General features: G+C 39.8%; 2 protein-coding genes across 10 annotated transcripts in view; one reads left to right on the forward strand and one right to left on the reverse strand.

The window, feature by feature from the left end:
- LOC124855871 (zinc finger protein DPF3-like) overlaps positions 1–5,154 on the forward strand; it is a 32,341-nt gene extending 27,187 nt beyond the window's left edge. For both annotated transcript variants that reach the window (XM_047345996.1, XM_047345995.1), the window contains exon 11: positions 3,435–5,154. The gene's annotated coding sequence lies outside the window, so the exon portion shown is untranslated. The remainder of the gene's footprint in view (positions 1–3,434) is intronic.
- A 2,206-nt stretch (positions 5,155–7,360) lies between these two features.
- The window catches only part of LOC124855493 (regulator of G-protein signaling 6-like), a 78,153-nt gene continuing 65,535 nt past the window's right edge, over positions 7,361–19,978 (reverse strand). For 5 of the 8 annotated variants that reach the window (XM_047345393.1, XM_047345397.1, XM_047345399.1 and 2 more), the window contains 10 exons: positions 18,578–18,654; positions 17,972–18,053; positions 17,656–17,730; positions 16,265–16,366; positions 15,957–16,129; positions 15,640–15,765; positions 15,356–15,542; positions 14,330–14,419; positions 12,654–12,713; positions 7,361–11,139 (listed from right to left, as the gene is read on the reverse strand). In XM_047345393.1, coding sequence (XP_047201349.1) covers positions 11,089–11,139; positions 12,654–12,713; positions 14,330–14,419; positions 15,356–15,542; positions 15,640–15,765; positions 15,957–16,129; positions 16,265–16,366; positions 17,656–17,730; positions 17,972–18,053; positions 18,578–18,654 — 1,023 coding nt within the window. In that variant the 3' untranslated portion in view covers positions 7,361–11,088. The other 3 variants (XM_047345395.1, XM_047345400.1, XM_047345396.1) reach the window with 2 other exon arrangements.

Genomic DNA, 19,978 nt, shown 5'->3' on the forward strand with positions numbered 1-19,978 from the left:
AGTTGGCAGGCCAATTGAGCACAGTGATACCATGGTCAGTAAACCATTTACCAGTGGTTTTGGCACTGTGAGCAGGTGCCAGGTCGTGCTGAAAAATGAAATCTTCATCTCCATAAAGCTTTTCAGCAGATGGAAGCATGAAGTGCTCCAAAATCTCCTGATAGCTAGCTGCATTGACCCTGCCCTTGATAAAACACAGTGGACCAACACCAGCAGCTGACACGGCACCCCAGACCATCACTGACTGTGGGTACTTGACACTGGACTTCTGGCATTTTGGCATTTCCTTCTCCCCAGTCTTTTTCCAGACTCTGGCACCTTGATTTCTGAATGACATGCAGAATTTGCTTTCATCCGAAAAAAGTACTTTGGACCACTGAGCAACAGTCCAGTGCTGCTTCTCTGTAGCCCAGGTCAGGCGCTTCTGCCGCTGTTTCTGGTTCAAAAGTGGCTTGACCTGGGGAATGCGGCACCTGTAGCCCATTTCCTGCACACGCCTGTGCACGGTGGCTCTGGATGTTTCTACTCCAGACTCAGTCCACTGCTTCCGCAGGTCCCCCAAGGTCTGGAATCGGCCCTACTCCACAATCTTCCTCAGGGTCCGGTCACCTCTTCTCGTTGTGCAGCGTTTTCTGCCACACTTTTTCCTTCCCACAGACTTCCCACTGAGGTGCCTTGATACAGCACTCTGGGAACAGCCTATTCGTTCAGAAATGTCTTTCTGTGTCTTACCCTCTTGCTTGAGGGTGTCAATAGTGGCCTTCTGGACAGCAGTCAGGTCGGCAGTCTTACCCATGATTGGGGTTTGGAGTGATGAACCAGGCTGGGAGTTTTAAAGGCCTCAGGAATCTTTTGCAGGTGTTTAGAGTTAACTCGTTGATTCAGATGATTAGGTTCATAGCTCGTTTAGAGACCATTTTAATGATATGCTAATTTAGTGAGATAGGAATTTTGGGTTTTCATGAGCTGTATGCCAAAATCATCCGTATTAAGACAATAAAAGACCTGAAATATTTCAGCTAGTGTGCAATGAATCTAAAATATATGAATGTTAAATTTTCATCATGACATTATGGAAAATAATGAACTTTATCACAATATGCTAATATTTTGAGAAGGACCTGTACTTCGAGGATCTCCTCAATCCTGCCATCACGCATTCCCTGATGGAAACAGAAGCTGGGGACTCGGGCCCTGTGGGGGGGCTCCAGGAGTATGGAATCGGAGACTCTTTACTAGGGGCCATCCAGTCCCTGAACAAGCAGAGCAGGAGTTTGGTCCGCATTGCCAGCACTATGTCGGACCTGTTCCCGGTGCATGTTGGACTCCGGCAGGGCTGCCCTTTGTCACCGGTACTGTTCATAACTTTTATGGACAGGATTTCTAGACGCAGCCAAGGGCCGGAGCCTATCTGGTTTGGGGACTAGTGGATTTCGTCTCTTCTTTTAGCAGATGACTTGGTCCTGCTGACCCCCTCTAGTCAAGACCTGCAGCATGCGCTGGGGCGGTTCGCAGCCGAGTGTGAAGCGGCTGGGATGAGGATCAGCTCCTCCAAGTCCGAGGCCATGGTACTCGACCGGAAAAGGGGGGCTTGTCCTCTTCAGGTTGGAGGGGAGTTCCTGCCTCAAGTGGAGGATTTCAAGTATCTCGGGGTCTTGTTCACGAGTGGGGGAAGGATGGAGCGGGAGATCGACAGACGGATCGGTGCGGCTGCCACATTAATGGGGGCACTGTGCCGGTCCGTTGTGGTGAAGAGAGAGCTGAGCCAAAAGCGAAGCTCTTGATTTACCGGTCGGTCTACGTTCCTACCCTCACATGTGGCCACGAACTTTGGGTCATGACCGAAAGAACGAGATCCCAGATACAAGCGGCTGAAATGAGCTTCCTCCGTAGGGTGGCCGGGCACTCCCTTAGAGATAGGGTGAGGAGCTCGGCCATCCGGGAGGAGCTCGGAGTAGAGCCGCTGCTCCTCCACATCAAGAGGAGCCAGTTGAGGTGGCTCGGGCATCTATACCGGATGCCTTCTGGACGCCTTCTTCGGGAGGTCTTCCAGGTATGTCCCACTGGGAGGAGGCCCAGGGGACGGCCCAGGACACGCTGGAGGGACTATGTCTCTCGGCTGGCCTGGGAACGCCTTGGGAGGAGCTGGAGGAACTGGAGGAGGTGTCTGGGGAGAGGGACGTCTGGATGTCTCTGCTAAGTCTGCTGCCCCCGCGACCCGGTCCCGGATAAGCGGAAGACGACGAGTACAAGGAGAATTGTAACATTGTACATGGTTTTAATAGTGCATTATTTTTACAAATAAGAATCTTAAATGTTTATATTTGGTCCTCTTTAGTATGATGCCCTGAAATAAAATGCAGAGCTTCAGGCATTACCAAATATTAACTAGAGTCCACTTGTCAATACTTTAGAAAACCGATTTTTCCGGCACTGAGTCTTGTTACCGAATTACAGTGTGATTTAGGTCTGGACTTTGACTAGGCCATTCTAAAACAGGAAAGCGCTTTTATCTAAACCTTTCGGCATCCAAACCAGTTACAGCTGGGAGGCTTTTGGGGTATTTTTCTTCCCTATCCCTTTTAAAAGCATCCCTGTTAAATGATGGTGCCACCACCGTGTTTCACAGAGCGGATGATGTCTTCAGGCTAATGTGGATTGTTAGTTTTTCATCACACATGACGCTTTGCATGCAGGGCCAGAAAGTTACATTTTGGTGTAATCTGACATGGGCACTTTCTTCCTCGTGTTTGTTCGGTCCCCTACAAGGCTTATGACAAACTGCAACACTACTTATGGTTATGGTTTTATTTCTTGCCACTCTTTCTTAAAGGCCAGCTGTATAAGTGGACAACTAGTAGGTCGACAGGTCTTGTGTTGACAGATTCTCCCTTTTGAACTGTGGAACTCCGAAGCTCCTCCAGAGTTACCGCGAGCATCTTGGCTGTTTCTCTGATTAATGCTCAGCCTGTCCGTTTAGGTGGATGGCCATGTTTTGGTGGGTTTAGTAGGTGGGCCATGCTCTTTCCATTTTCTGAATATGGATTGAACAAGGCTCTTTGAGATGTTGACTAACAAACCTCTGAAGATTTCACTGAACAGATGTGTTTATACCGAGATTAAATTGCATGCAGGTATACTCTGTTTACTAAATAGACTTGTGAAGGCATGCTGATTTTTACTTAGGGGTACCAGTGTAAGTGGGAAAGAATTTCACTTCTGAGTTAATAAAAAATGTTGGAAACTATGAAAACTTGTCCTTCCATTTAACAAGTATGACCTACTTTTTGTTGGCCTGTCACATAAATACCAATAAAATAAGTTAAATTTGTGGTTGTAACATGGAAAAATGTGAAAAGAGTCAAGGGGTGTGAATACGTTTGCAAGGCACTGTAAATCCTGTTCTACTCTAACTCTGATTATCTATTGTGTAGGAGCAGTGAACACACTGCCATGTTGCCCAGGGATCAGGGGATGACCAGTGAAGAAGAGGACTTAACCATCAGAAACTAATGAGCCTCCTTATCCGTCCTGATTTGGGCTCAAAACAAGCGACTGAAAAAGCCTTCCATGAGCAGCGGGGCTTGATTCAAGCAACTGCTCCACTGACATTATGTATCGAGCCCCTTTGAAACATTTGAAATGTGAGCATCTGGCTTCATTTGTTCCTATCTGCGCTGTGTTGGGACCTCTGAACACTAAAGGCCAGACCTTTGGACCGTTTGTGCCCAATGGGCACATTTGGGACGACCTAGCTTGCCCACATTATCCTGAACACTGTGCTAGCCTGCCGCTTAGCACTGAGCTTTGACAGCCATGACTCCTCCAACCTGATCGGACCAGTGACCCCCACCCCTTTGCTGACCTCCAGCCATAGAGTCGGTGCTCAAATCCACCACTATTACATGAGACCTCTGAACTATGTTATCCTCTAACTTGGAGAGTTTTTTTTTTCCTATTTTAGTCTGTTTCTCCAATTGATTTAAAACGAATCACAGCAATCCTACTCACTTTTCTTGCATGCTTTCTCTGCTGTACAAATTTAAGTTTTATGCTCTTATTTCTGTCTGATGGTACTGATACCTCTGTCTGATCAGGTGCACAGTACCCACAGCTAGGCATCTGTTTTTCCTGGTGATTGTTCAGCTTCTCAGCTCAGATCAGCGATTGTATTCGGCTGACAAGGAGGGACACAACCACCCACACCACAATCCCTTTCTTTTTAATCAACCCCTGGAAAGGATTCTGGGATGCTAGAGAAAAACACCTGCAATAAGACGCTTCATCTGTTTACTGATTTTCTTTGAACTTCTGTTATGCGTTTTATATTTAAGGCTTACGTTTTGGTTGAAAATGTTACCAGAGAGCAAATACTGCTCAAATACACACCCTAAATGAGAGGAGGAAGTGTACACGTGGTTTTTGAGGGCCTAATTGCTTTATGACATTTAAAAGGTGCTTTGTGTACTGTATCTAGAAGCTCTTAGGTCTAAAGGTTGCACCTACTGTTTCAGTGGTGTGTGATTATCCAGCATCGCTGCTCCGTTATTCCTGTGTGTCTGTTATGACTTGTTTGTGCATTCAAATAATCTCTTCTGACTTCCCTCAGGGACCCCCCTCAAAACATTTTTTTTTTTATCTCCACAGGATAAATAATGCTTCTGAGACTTGTTAGCTATCTTGTCGTCTTCCCGTACATCAGTTATATGACCTTTCCGTTTTAAAATTGGTACAGTGTGTTATCTTCCAACGCCACGCCACTAAGTGAAAGACATGTCCTAACCTGCTAAATGTTGCAAATACTTACAGGGAAAGAGCTCGCATCTCTGAACAAAAAGCTAAAAAAAAAGAAATATCTGTTTAAAAAAAAAAGCGTCACCTTTTTATTAAAGACCTGGTATACCTCGTCACAGACACAGCAATAGGCCCTGGTACTCCTTGTGAAGCCTCCCGGAAGAGGGGGGCTTAGAGGAGGAGGATCTGGGTGCAAACGGAGCCATGAAGAGATGTAATGGACTTTACCAGGTGTTGTTTTTGTTTCTGTTATTTTTTCTGCTGTAAATAGAAGTTAAAAAAGAGAGAATGAAGAAGTGTTTGTTTGGTAAACTATTTTTATTCTGAAAAAATAAAGACAAAATAAGGAACAACTGCGAAGGAGAGATGTCATTTTTCTGTTTGAGCACGATGACGAGTTGTTTTGAGAAGGCAGCCATCAGATGAACAGCTCCAAACTGGATCGATAGATTGGAGTGACCTACAGGCACTTGAAGAAAAAACTGGTCTTTGGGTTTGTTTGACCACACTGAGTTATAAAATGACACGTCATTCACAAATGTGTATTTGTAAAACTATGAGGGACAGAGTTTTTTGTTTTTTTATCGTGGGTTTAAATTGTTTTAAAAATGTAACGGACCAGTACAAAGTAGGACATTATTTTGGGGTGAAAGGAAACAGTTTTTTTAAAAACCTGAAGTGTGTATTTGTATTCACCCTCTTCACTCATTAACTAAAACCTCAGTTCAACCTGTTTTCAGATGTCAACTAGGTAGCAAATAGAGTCCACCTTAGGGATGGATACAAATGCACGTCACATTTTTGAGAAAATCTTGCAAGCAACATAACCTTTTCCTGCGACGTCACAGCTATGCACACTACTTTGTGCTCGTCTGTCGTATAAAATCCCATTAAACTAGCATATGGCGTAAGGCCCTTCATGAGAAAAGATTTGCTAAGATCAGCTATGACTATAGGTTCTAAGAAATCCTTATCAAGGTAGGTATATTTCTACTGATTCTATCCTCAAACATGAAAATCTATTTCACAAGTCTGTTGTCTTTAGTCTAAAACCTCGTAAACCAGCAGAGGTTAAGGAATATAATTTTCTTTTAATCCCCTTCCAAGTTCTCATAGCTGCAAACCTGCAATGTATTCCCAGACGATCTAAATTTCATTAATATACGTACATACATTTAGAGATTAACAGAATTTAACAATGCCAAATTTTAAAATTGTTTAAGTATTTTACATTTATTACACAGCTGCATGAGTTTCCTTTATTTGCATTAATGTTGTGTCCAAAAGTGTTTTTAATGATTTGTTCGGTCTATATCATGAAGATGCATGTATAGTCAAAAGAAATTTCATAGTTTAGGTTTTTAGACTAAACAGCCACAGCTACTTCCTTTAAAAAAATCAAATATTAGAAATTAAACTAATTAAGTTATTAAAGAAAACAAATGAAATAAGAAAAGCTGTTCGGTCATCTGCATCAAAAATGTGAAAAAGGTTTGAAAAATGAAATATACCATGTAAGGAATCAGAAAGGTGCGTGGTCATGTGCATGTTTTTTTTTAAGATTCTGCACCTGCATACTTTTAAATATGTGTACAACACACTGAAATAAATCAATCTTCTACTGCAGTAGTACACTGAAAATATAAAGTAATCCAACTTTAATTTGAGTAAATTATTAATGGGAGATAATATTCGTTTTTATAAAATCATCAAGGCATCAAAGGTTATGTCCTTCCATTTCAAACACAAAGATGTGGGGTTTGGTAAACTCTACCTGGACTTCAGCTGGAACAGTGCGCTTTGATTAATTTTGACTAAAGGCTCTTTAGCAAAACACTTCAAGTCGGGATTTAGAAGCCTTCTGCCTGGGTCTGTGTGTCTTCTAAAAGAACCCAGGTGACAAAGTGTGTCAAGTCACTCACTGCTGTTACACAGTGAGGTATTTGCAGGTCCATAATGGCTATATAAGGGTTAGCCAGCTTCGCAGCTTGAAGGTGTGATGTAATGATTTTGCATCATATTGATCTTTTCTTGCCGTTTCCAGACATTGGATAAGTCAGAACTTGATTTCAGCCAAGGGTAGTTTCTTCAGTAGCAGTGACGCTCGCTTGTTTCGCTTTAAAAAGATTTGGAAACCATGGCGTTATGAACTCTTCATACCAGGACATTTTAACCAAAAATCTGAAAAAATAGGTTTCCTTTGGCTCTTTTTGATGGATAATTACTAAATCACCTTTTTTCATGGCCATATCAATCCTCAGACCTAAATCCAATTAGAAACATGTGGGGTTAAGAGAATAGAACTTTCCCTTAAGGATGTTTTTTCACATTCATTGTTTTTTCAAGACTTATAGTCTTTAAACTTTAATTCAAGCCAAAAGCTTGCAGTTTGATTACTTTAAACGACGAACAGAATAACAAAAAGTCAAATTAAAACCAAAAATTCAAAAACAGCGCAGAAATGTAGAGCTTTGTTCTTGTGCTATTTGATTTATACGTTGTGTTAATGAGACTCGTTCAGCTTGTTTTTCTTTCATGATTCAGAAATGTAAACAACAGCAGAGAGTAGACAGGTCCAGAGATTTTATTATTTGGTACCCATGAACAGATAACAAGTGCTTTGAGTGTTTTAGAGTAGTTATCTTGCTGATCGAGAAACTAAAAGCACAAAAATGCCCTGAATATGTATCATGCATAGTAATGTGCTCGCATCATACTAAAGTGTGCTTTTGGATAATGAAATGTAACCAGTTTAAATTTACAATGCACTTGGTACACAGTGTCACCATGTTTGTGCTGAGGGTAACATTTGGTAAATAGACTCGACGTAAGCATCTCTCTACCTTACATTTAGGAGGTTACTGGGTTTGGTTAATAAGAATAATTAGTTTCATGACCTGTACAATGCATTGCAATGAGTCTACTTAAAAATAACAGATGATACTTTTTCAGCAGTGCATTCCAGTTTTTCACTGCTGCAGTCAGTGGCCTCAGGGGGGAGCTGTGTCCCAGCACTTCTTGTGTGTAGAATGTCAAATTTTAGATGTCCATTCGTGAAAAAGTCCAGCTCAGTAAAGAGTCCAGATATCCCCTGTACTTCATTGTGGTCCAACATGCACCTTTTTCCCCATGACAAACACTCGACAGTTATCAGACAGAGGGAAATAAAAACGGGTATTGGTTTTAGAGAATAAAACATCAAATATTTGTGCAACAAAACCGAAAATTTCTCTCACTGGGCAACAAAATATCTCTGTCTTCAGAGACCAGCTACTTCAATACAGATGCATCTCAGTAAATCAGATTCTAATAAAAAAGATTCCATTTCAGTAATTTAAATCACAAAGCAAAATCTGTAATATATAGATTCATTACGAACAGATCTATATATTTCAAGCATTTATTTCTGTTAAGATTAAAATATCGCATGAAACCAATATGGGTTTTTGTGGTGTAATGTTATGTTCTGGCCCAAACAATCGTGATTGACTTGACTGTTGCCCAACAGACAGTTACTGACACACTCAACAAGGGGAAAGGTCACTGTTAAAGAAGCTGGATATTCACTGTATCCAAGAATATTAATGGAAAACTAAGAGGAAGGAAAATCTTTGGTAGAAAAAAGTGCACTAGCAATAGTGATAACCACAACCTTGACAGTATTGTAAAGCAAAGCCCATTCAAGGATTTGGAGGAGATTCACAAGATGTGGACGACAGCTGGACTGCTTCGAGGGTCATCACATGCAGATGTTTCCAGGACATCAGCTACATCTGTCACATTCCTCGTGTTAGGCCACTCCCGAATAAGAGACAATTTCAGAAGCATCTTATCTGGGTGAGGAGAAAAATCTGGACTCAGTGAGCCAAAGTCCTTTTTTCAACTGTAAGTAAATTTAGAGTGGAGAGGCATACAATCCACAGTTGCCTAAAGTCAATAGTGACATTTCCACAGTCAGTGATTATTTGGGGAGCATTTCATGCTGTAGTGTCAGTCCACTTTGTTTTATCAAATCCAAAGTTCTGTAATAGTCAGTTGTTTTAACTGTTCTTGGCAATATTTTATTTTGAGAGAAAATGTAATTGAATTCTCCAACCTAACAGAAATAAATACTTGAAATGTATCCCACTGTGTGTAATGAATCTATAAATATACTTTCAGTCCATTTACTTGGTACCACACACATAGAATGGGAAATCACACCCTCGGATTGACTGCTTTAGCTTGGTGCTTATCCCGAAACAGGAATCTCTAGACACAGGAAAACCCACAGTTAACCCCCTGTGGTAAGACACGCTAGCCAACAGGCAGCAGCGACTGACACCAACAAGAGCGGTCAAAAGAAGAAAAACAGGCTAATTAACAACAACGACTGTACTTAGTCTGTTTCAGAGATGTTCTTGGTGAGCTGAAGAATGTAAGACTCGGGAACAGAAGTGGGAATATCGATCTAAATATCGTTAGTACCAATACCAACGTGTCGGATCGATACTAACGTGATGAGATCGATACTTTAGTTGCAGCTTCTCTTCAATACGTCGAGCAAATTATTCAAATTTCCTCACAGAGTTCATGCGAATGCAGTTTCTCTCCAAATCTGTCTCTGCCAATCGGTCATGCACCCTTTGCCCCTCTGTGTGGACGTTATTCACTGAAGCTGATTAGGACAATGCCACATGGGATGTTTGCACTAGTGACTTAATTGTGTGTAGAAGATGGTAATAAGAGAATTATTTTTATTATTTTTATACTATGACATTGCTTTATATTGTTGTGGTTAGTTAAAAAAAAAAAAAAAAAAAATTTTATTTGCCTAAAATCTTTGTTCTGTGTTTTATCATAACTAACTAAAGGCAAAATCACAAAATTATTCAAGGATCATGACATTTCAAGTAAAAAGTATTGGTATCGGCGATACTAGCTCTGTATTTACGTGGTATCAGATCAATCACTTAAATTCCCATGTATTGCCCACCCCTGGTAAGAACCAGAGAACAACAGTGACAATGGATGGGGCAGAGCCCAACGTTTGTGGTCCTTATTTACCTAAAGACATGATTAGAGGTGTCTCCAGGGCATGATATCCCCCACTATATGTGTTCTATCTCTACCTCCCCTTCAGGTGACATTAGTTATATGCATTAACATTACGTTTCCCTTTTTAAACTTGATTACTGAAATAAATAAACTTTATTTATTTAAATGCACCTGTATCATCCTTAACAAGATGTGTACATGGCACAGTGGAGTCCTGTAACTCTGTTGATGGACCCATGGCACTGGAAATGTTTAACACCTCTCTACAGTACAAACCCCAGCAGCATAAAGATCTGATTTTGCTCATTATTTTGTGACTGCACACACTATAACTTTGCCTACACTAGTAGCCCGGATCATATTGTTTCACTTAAGCGCCCTAGTGAGTCACGCTTTTAGGCCTCTAAGGTATTCACACAGACTTTTGGAATTGATTTTTTTTTTTTTTTTTTTTTTTTTTTTGGGGGTGGGGAGTTAATTTAACTGGGAACGTTGGGTTTGAAACCAGGAAGTTGGGAAAGCAGTGAGCCAAACCCACCTTCGGCATAAGTCTGGTTAAAAAGTAATGCTGTTAAAATGTGAACTCTCGGGGACATTACGATGAAACATGCAACAGTGCCTTATGGTTGCTACATTAAGCCCTTATGTCGGAGTTTGGAATGTAATGAAGACTGAAAAATTAGTTTTAAAATATGAAGGGGAGGGGTCTGTATTTTTAATAATCACCAAACTTTTCTTACTATTTAGCCGGCGCATCATTCACTTCATTATAGACATATAATAGAAGTTAAAAGAATATCAAAAAGAGGTTTGTTTTTATTGCTGACCGCCTCGTAAGAACAGCTGCACGCCTCCTTTTCATTGTTATGGCCCCAAAGTGTTGTGGCAAATATAAATTTAAGAATATGAAAATAATACAATTGATAAGCCAAGTCAAACCATTTGCCCTCTAAGTGATGAAGATAGGGCAGTATTAGTTTGGATGTGCTTATTCTTATACACTGCATGCCATGTGATTTGTTAGCTGAGGATCCTCTTGTAGGCATTGTCTTTTCCTCAGTGGTTCTGTTTGGGTGGTTCAGCCCAGTAGGTGCAGCACTGCACCAGTAGAACAGCAGCAGACCTCGAAGCACTGTCCAAGAGCCTCCACAGCAGCCTTGTGCACCCCGGCTCCACTGTTTGGGCCCCCGTCCCGGCCCCTGTGTGGCTCTCACCCCCCCGACAGGGTCTGGTCATGGCTCTCCAGGACAGGCTGTGTCAGGATGACTGCATTAGGCCTGTCAGGCGCTTTCCTGTCAATGACTTCCCCTGGAAAGTTAAATAAAATAGTTACAATGAATTACTACAAGACTGATTAGCTATTAGCAGAAGTATTCTACAAACTATAAAGCAACTAATTTCTTAAATGTCCTATTATTAATTGTCCTATTTTGTTATCCAGGTGAAAATTATTGTTCATCACGAATAAAACCAATAGAGCCAGTAGTTGGATTTGTACATAAATTATTCAACCAATCTGGACACTTAAATTGTATTTTACAGGATGGGGGACATTTATGTAATTTGTTCGCAAGATTTTGGGGCATAGTTTTAAATTTGGTTGAGAGTGGGCATCAGTTTGAGTAGTAAAATACTCGCTGCTCCTTATGGAAGAATATTATTTTTGGCATCTATCAGGATTAGTGTTTGGACCCAAGCTGTTTATTTTATACGTCAGTGTTATATGTAGCATGTCTATCATATTCAAAAACTGTACTTTTTGTTAACCATTTTTAATACGTTCTGCTTGCAGCACCAAAGTTATTGTGTTTCTGTGTTTGTAGAGGGGAGTTGAGGCAATATCCAAATATAAAGCTGTTAAAAACAGATAAAATCTCCCAATAATATATTTCCTGACTAAATATAAAAAAGGGCAAAATGTTTAAAATTCATATAATTAGTGAAATAACTTAATCAAGATTAAATTAATGTAATTGCTAATGACTTTCTGAAAAGGGATGTGATTAAATAAGTACGTTCTACTTCCCACTCCTTTTGACATTTGTAGACTGAATAAACCAAGTTGCTGCTGTTTCATTGCTGAGTATTAGTAGTATTGTTGTTGTTTTTTTCATTTTCAACAAGTTTCTAGATATTGTTTATGTGATTTAATATTAAAATCAAAACAAATACATTGTTACATGTATCGATTATTATAAAGTAAAAAAAAATACACATCCTCAAAAATTTGCAAATTTAATTAAATATTTTTATATTGATCTATTTATACTTGTTATTAACAAGTACTTTTTTGTTAAATATAAACCTGTGTATTTAAATCTGTGTAATTGTTTGTTTGTTTATTTGACTGACTTTAGTTTTTAAAAGATGGGATTTTTTTTCTGGTATATTTTACAAACCAGTTTCTGTTAAATTTGAACAATCATGGAAAGTTATCAGATATCAGCAGACTTGTTATAAACAAAATAATAAAAATGTTTAATTCAGTTAATTTAAGACTTGACTCGATAATATGTTTAAAGAATCTTTAAACATATCTAAACACACGAAAAAGCCTTTACCAAAAAAAAGAAAGACACAAACACAATTAAAAATTTAAGGAGAAAACGTCTTGTTTAATTTAACAATAGAGGACGCAGAGATTTACTTTGGTGCAACAACTCACATTACTGTGATAACTTCTCGTTCACACAAACACATGCTTACACATGTTTAGAAAGCCACAACAGAGTGTAATATGGTTGTAATCGCAAAAGCCACTGATAATGAGCCAGCCAGTGTGGTTTCTGTGATATGAACAGCCCCAGCTCCAAATGACTTACCACGCTGCGGGTGAACTTCTCCAAGGAGGTGCGGCGGCCCTGTTCTGTGTCTGCTGGCTGCTGTTTTGGGAGGGGGGGAAGCAGGGTGAGTGTTTATGTCAGGTATGGGTGTTGACGGGAGGAAGGTTGGCAGTAGTGTCATTAGTGCAGGGAATAAAATAAAAACAGGAGGCCAAGCATTGCAGACAGTGAGGGCCCAGTGCAGGCAGAGCAGAAGGGGTTGCATTTGGGGAAAAGTGTGTAGGATCAGTGAAAGGCCAGCAGAGGGAGCAGTGTACAAATGAGAGAGGGCAGAAAGGCTGGCATGAACAGAGGAAAAGCTGTGATTTGATGAAAAGCTCCATATTACACAATTAAAAAGCTAAAATGTTTTCTGTTTAGAGCTTAAATTCAGCAGGAAGTAGACATAATAGCACTAAAAAAATTAAAACATTAGGTTTTAGAAGATTCCCATGCTTCTATATACAGTATATATATATATATATAGATAGATATATAGATATATAGATATCTAACTGAAAATTTGACTAATTTCCTGGTAATATATCACTGACCTAACACAAAAAAGCAGAAAGAGGCACATCAGTATTGCTTTTTAAAAAATATTTTAACTGAAATGGTTGAACTATATTACTAATGGCAAATATGTTTATTATGCACACTTGTTGATTTCAGGGCATTATATTGTATACAAATGTATGATCACTAATGTAGCAGCCAATAAAGTTTGGGACAAGTTGTGGAATCTTCTCAAAATCTCTAGGTTTCTGCACTTATTTAAGACATGAAACATTATCTGAACGGCACAAAAGTTAAAACACAATTTTAACACCAATTGTACAGCATCCAGTTTAATATCTATGCATTTATGCCTGAATTTTATGCTCTTTTTTGCATGTTTTTTGACTTTGATCATGGAAATAAATACACCTATTGAGGTACACTATTGAAAAGGTCATAGTGGGAAAATAATGAAATATGCTATTTAAATTAGAAGCTTTGTTTTTAAAGGAAAAATGCTGATCCTTCTACATATTAACGTGACTATCTGTAAAACTCCATGGTGGGAGCAGTTGTGTCACAAGCTGTTTTGCTCTACCTCGGATAGTTAATAAAATAGTGAATTTTGAAGTGCATCACTGGTTTTGAAAGGGAAATATTATGACACACATCAATGAACTGAATCATAAAGGAAAATGCATCTTGTTTTAATAATACACCAAAACTGGTTTGTGCTTTGAAAACTCGGAAGTGTGCAGTAGGTCATCCTTTGCAGAAAGGGGCATGTACATATGCCAGTACTAAATGTACTAAAAGTATTATTCTATTTCTATTTCTTCAATTTTTCAATTCTTTACTTTTAAACCAATGTAAAGATTCTCATATTTATTCTTAGACTAATTTGTTCTATCATTATTTTTAAGTTACTTAGAGTTTGTAAAAATTTTAACATTATAATGAATAACAAGTATAACTCTGAATAACTCTTATGCAGCTAAAGGACATCTTTGCCACCAAACAATTGCATAATTCTCATAAAATCCATTAAAGTGGAACTTAAAGTATAAAACCCAGCACTATTTTTACAAACCGAGCATGATTATTATAGGTTTTTAACAAAGAATCAAACCAGATTGATAAATGCAGACAGAATGCAGGGCTACAGGAGAACTCACCTTCTTTCTGGCCAACAGGAGGTCTTGGTAGATGTTGGATCGCAAAAAGCGTGCATAGCTGTCACTTTTCATGAGCTTGAATATGTGCTCCTGCAGCAGAAAAGACATGTTTGTTTGGTATGAACTCAGCAAGAAAGCTACTGGTAAAAATAAGGGTGATTTTGATGCAGATGGTGTATGTACAGCCTCTTGCAAATGTGTTGAAATCACTCAAACTTGAGTGAATTTATATCAACGTTTAATTTTGATAGACCAACAGAAAATGAGTGTTATTTGAATGTAGGGATGGTTTGAATGTAGAGATGTTGTGCTCAGGGTAGTGTGCTTAGTTTTCTGCTTGTGGCAAACTGCAAATATCCATTTGTTTCTTAAAGTCATTTCATGAATTATGAAATGTTGCTACAAATAAACTGAACTGAATTGATTTTCTGTCTACTTAGGTAACATTTAAAGGGAATTAAAGTAAAGGGGGTGAATGCTAATGCAATCCATTTCATCATGTATTTTCTACTTTACGTTTATACCCTATATTGGTGTTACATAAAATCCCGATAAAAAACATTGCAGTTTCTAGTTGTAACATGAAGAAATGGAAAGCACTTTTGCGAGGTTGTGTTTATTGGTCCAGTTGGTGTGTATATGAATGAGAGAAGCTGATGACAGCTGTAGAGCGAACTGAATAATGTGTTGCCAGTCAGAGAAGCTGCACATGACACATCACCAGTTCACTTTAAGACCAGGGTAATCCACAGTGAACTGAGTGAAGGACCTATTCATGGTATTACTTGCCTCATTAGGCCCTGCCACAAACCCACTCTGTCATTCTTTCTCCTTCCATTTACTCCCCTCACTCTCTCATTCATTTCTACAGTGAAAGGTTTTAGGGCTTCTTTTGGTCAAGTGGATGAGACGGTGAAATAAGCGCCTGGGTTTCCACTGAGCATACATTTCTGGTGTTTGTTTTCTTGTGTGCGTTCATGAAAACATCACGTCATGTGCATCCATGAAGAAAACCACACAGTCAACCTGAGCGTCTTCAAAGCTGTATCGCCCAGGGTCTTTGAGGTTCTGGCTGGTCAGCTCGTAGCTGTGAGAGTCCAGGTTGATGGAGCTCGGAGCTCCCTCGGCCAAGAACTCCTGCCAGATCTCCTGAGCCCTGGTGGACACCTCCTGGAGTGGCCTTCGCTTCATATCCTGCACCGCTAACCAGAATCTGGAACAGTATTTAATCCACTTATTAAGATCCTCATGTGCATTCATTCTTTTTAAACTGTCAAGATTCTTTATGAAATGTTGTGGGTCAGTCTCACCGCAGGTTCTCAGAGCTGAACTCTGACTCCAGGAACTTCAGGAACTGGTCCCGTCCCGCCGGGTCCTTTAGAGCCTCCTCCAGGGAGAAGCCCCACTTCTTCACCCGCTGTTGACTGGGATCACGGCTGCTCAACGCAAAACCAAACAGAAGAGGAGATAATGAAACAGCGAGTTGAGACCAGGTTCTCAGTATGCAGTCAAGGTTTGGAAAATGCTGGAGTTATAGCATGGCAGTGGTTCCTTTGCTCCAAATGAACCCAGGTAAATTGGCCTGCTAGGCCAAATCCAAATCCGGCCTCCCATCAATGGGACTCACCTTGCCTCCATGTCCCAGAAGGTGGTGTCGTCACTAATCCAGGGGTTCGAGGGCTCCACGCCGGACACAAAGGGGTCGTATTCCATGAACTGCTCCGTGTAGGTCATCAGGCTGTCGGCAACTTTGGAAACCTTCATACAGTGTCTGTCCAGCTGGATGTTCAAAAAGGTTATCTGAGGGCGGAGGAGAGAGAAAAGAAGGGGCTAAATAAGGCAACGGCTCATCAGTCTATGTCTCTGATTGTCTTTATGATAGATGAGAGAGGCAGATCAGTGGTAATGAAACGGGAGAACATAAATCACACTTACCTCCTTCTGAACGTCCTCTTTGGTGGGTTTCCTGCTTGGCTGGGAGCTGATATGGACTGGACTCGGTTGGCTCTGGCCGTTATCTGGTACCCCGTAGACTGACTGGAAAAAGTGAGAGGAAAACAATGGTTAGGCATGATTTTGTACCAGTGCCACTGGCATGGTAATATGTTAGGTAATCTTAGTGTAATCTGAACATGGCAGACTTCAAAAACTGACAAAAAATGTTTCCAAACCTAGTATCTTATTATGTATGTTATCTTGATTATGTAATTTTATCTATAACTGAAACCAGAAATTTACATTAATTGCATAAAAAGAGACAAAACATTGTTTCTCACTGTTTGACGTTGAATAAGAAACTCAAACCTTTCCAGTTTTAGGTCAGTTATGATAAACAAAATTATTTCAATCATCACCCCATGCTTCAGTTTCCATTTCATTGGTCCTCAGGACATAAAAATCCCCTTAAATTAGGGTAGTTTTCTGTGAGTGTATTTGAAAACTGCATTTTAGCTATTTAAGTGTAGTACTGGCTTCTTCATCACTGAGTGGCGTTTTAGCCCATGTTGGTCAAGGGTTTCTTTCACTAATAATATTAAAAATTTCTTACCAGCTTTAGCCAGCATCTTCACAAGGTCTTTTGTGCAAAAAAGCTAATTTCATACCAAAACCAGTTCATCTCGTGATCACAGAAGCTGTCTACTGTCTACTCTCTTGACAATATGATACCTGGACATTCCCACTATGTTGTTACTTGAATATAATTGTTTGAACACCTGATTTCTTTAGATTTTTTCCTGATATCAGTCAAGGAAACAATGTTTGCGATTTTGCCGTCAAATATATCCATATGTGTGCACCAGTTTAACTAAAATGCTGGGAATAAGATGCTTACAAGCCATGAGATCATCATCTAGGCTTTCCCAAGAGAGTGAGAAGAATGTACAAAAATTATCAAATTATCTCTCTCCGTACTGTGGTATTTATTAAGTAGAAATAATTGACCTAAACCCAGAACATTTTTAGATCTGCAATGATTCCTCTATACCTACTATTTCAGGTTTCACTTTATAATTTTCTTATTCAGACAATATATATATATATATATATACACATGCACACACACATTTTAAATAAACGTAAGAAATGTACAGCCTATATGTATTCAATAATTTAGCAAAAACAAATAAAAATGAATTATAAATACATTTTTATGCAAAACAATGTGTTTGTGAATGTGTGAATATAAAAATAACATTTAAATATGTAATTAAATTATATATATATATAATATCACTATATAAACTACAAATGAGTTGCTATTTCAACATTTACTTCAGAGAAAATTGTGTTGTAGTAAATCTGTGATAGTGGGACTTGTCTGTCACCTTTTTCACCCTGTGAGGGTTCTTCTCTCTTCGACACTTGCGGATGTCCATCTCTGTGGTGTTGACGCAGCCTGGCTGTGGGAGACAGTAGAAACATGATGGTTTGGGTCACTGTTGCATGAGCATGTATTGTTTGTGACACAGAAGTATGACGCTGTTTCTTTACTCAGCGTTGCATGGAAAGACACTGGCACCCTATCTGATCCTGCATTTTCTGTTTTTATTTTTGAATTCGGTCTTTTTGCTTTGCTTCTCCGTGTGCTCCCAGTTGCGGCAACTCTGACATTTGTGTTGTTTTTCTTTTCCTATAACTCACCACTGGTCGATGAACATCCCAGAACGCCCTCTCCTGGCTGTCAAGGATCTTCCTCTCTGCCTTGTCCTTCTTTCTGTCGATCCTGCATGCAGAGGAATCAGCCCACTAATACAGCATATAGAACTGAAACATAAATTCAATGCAGTCCTGACTTAGAGGTTAGGCAGCCTCGCCCTGTCTTCTTACTGAAGGCTACGGCCCAAAGAGCACCAAACTGAGGAGTCTAGGTCCTGATCTATCTGCTGGTGTTACCTCTGGAGACACAAGGCTCTTACATAACTGACATTTACTGATCGGTTTCTGCTTCATATTGTCCCTCTGATACACGAAGACTCATGGCTTCCTACATGGACCTTACTCCTGCCAAACAGCAACCAATGATTGATGTTGTGACTTTTTTGTGTATTTTACTGACAGCAGATGAAAAATGTCATAATTACGTGACAGGGATTTTATGGTGCTTACAGTTGCCAGCCACCAGATAGCAGCCTCACAAAATAATCCAGAGCATGTGCATGTTTGAATCCACAGGGAATTGCTGTTATTTTTTGGAGAATAACACAAACTGATGTGTTGAAGCAAAGCATGACTGACATATTCACTCACTTGACTTGAGCCTCTGCTTGCATGAAGATGAATTCCCACTTTCTGGCGAAAGCCCTCTGCAGCCGAGCGAGATTCTCCTGCAGGATACAATTTGAAACAGTGTTTGGGGAGAATTTATACAAGATATTTTGAGGTGATGAGCCTCACATATCTAAAGAATAAAATTACTTTCCATTCTTCTTTGCAAGATTGGTCAAGCTCAGTCGGATGGAGATCATCTGACCTCTTAATTTGATTTAGGCCTGGGCTTTGATTGGGCTTTTCTAACATAGCCTCATAGCATAAGTGTCTAACTCAGATATGACTTAGACACCTATGCTATTAGGCTAACAATATAAAAGGCTTTGATCTAAAGCATTCCATTGCAGCTCTGACAATATGTTTCTTGTCAATGTCCCACGGGAAGGTGAACCTCCGCTCCAGTTTCATTTGGAAGAGAAGAAACGGTCATGCTCTCTGCTTTCATCTGACCAGAGCACATTCTTGCACATTTTTGCCTGTCCTCTACATGGCTTGTGGCAAACTACATGCAGGACTTCGCTGCTCTCTTTCAGTATTCTGCAGCCTATAAATTGTATTTACAATGACATTAGATCACAGATAGATTACAAAATAGGTGACCTCTGAAGGCAACTGATTGGTTCATTTAAGGGTATCAGAAAAAAGGGGAGTGAACACAAATGCACACCACATTTTCAGATATTTTTTGGTAAAACATTTTGAAAACTATTCTCCTTCCCCTTAATAAATGTGCACTACTCTGTGTTGGTTCTTCAAATACAATCACTATAAACTGCATTAAGGCTTGTCGTTTAAACGTCACAAAATGTGCAAAAAGTTCACAGGGGACCAATGCCTTAGCAAGGCACTGTATGAGCAGCTCTTATACACATGCTAGCAGATTTGATTTCTTATTTTTTGGACCAGTTTCAGTGTGATGATGTTCAGAAGCTGAAACAGAGGACAACATTTTACATTTTGTAAAAATACAAATGTATTCATGTGTCCCTGTTAATGCTCGAAAAAGCATCTGTCAAGTTAAAGTAAGTGACCTCATTACAAAAAGGAAAACTCCAACCAGCAGGCATGATAATAGTGAGAGCAAAGATGCCTGGCAGCATAAAGTGACCTGAATAGAAGAGGAAGGAAGTGTACTGGACAATAGTTGCAGAGTCATTTGGAATATTAAAGTGCAGTAGATTGCTACTCTGTGTAACAGCAGGAGATCAGCACTACGGTAACGCGCCTCCTGGAGGCATATTGATCTGCTGATGCCAAGTAATCCTGCGGATATTTTGGGGCACGTTTTGTGGCCAGGAAATTACTGTCATAAAAAGGATCTCAGTCAGTCATTTTCTACCGCTTATTCCGTAGTGGGTCACAGGGGAGCTGGTGCCTATC

The sequence above is a fragment of the Girardinichthys multiradiatus genome, chromosome 19 (assembly GCF_021462225.1).
Source record: "Girardinichthys multiradiatus isolate DD_20200921_A chromosome 19, DD_fGirMul_XY1, whole genome shotgun sequence".
Lineage (NCBI taxonomy): Eukaryota > Metazoa > Chordata > Actinopteri > Cyprinodontiformes > Goodeidae > Girardinichthys > Girardinichthys multiradiatus.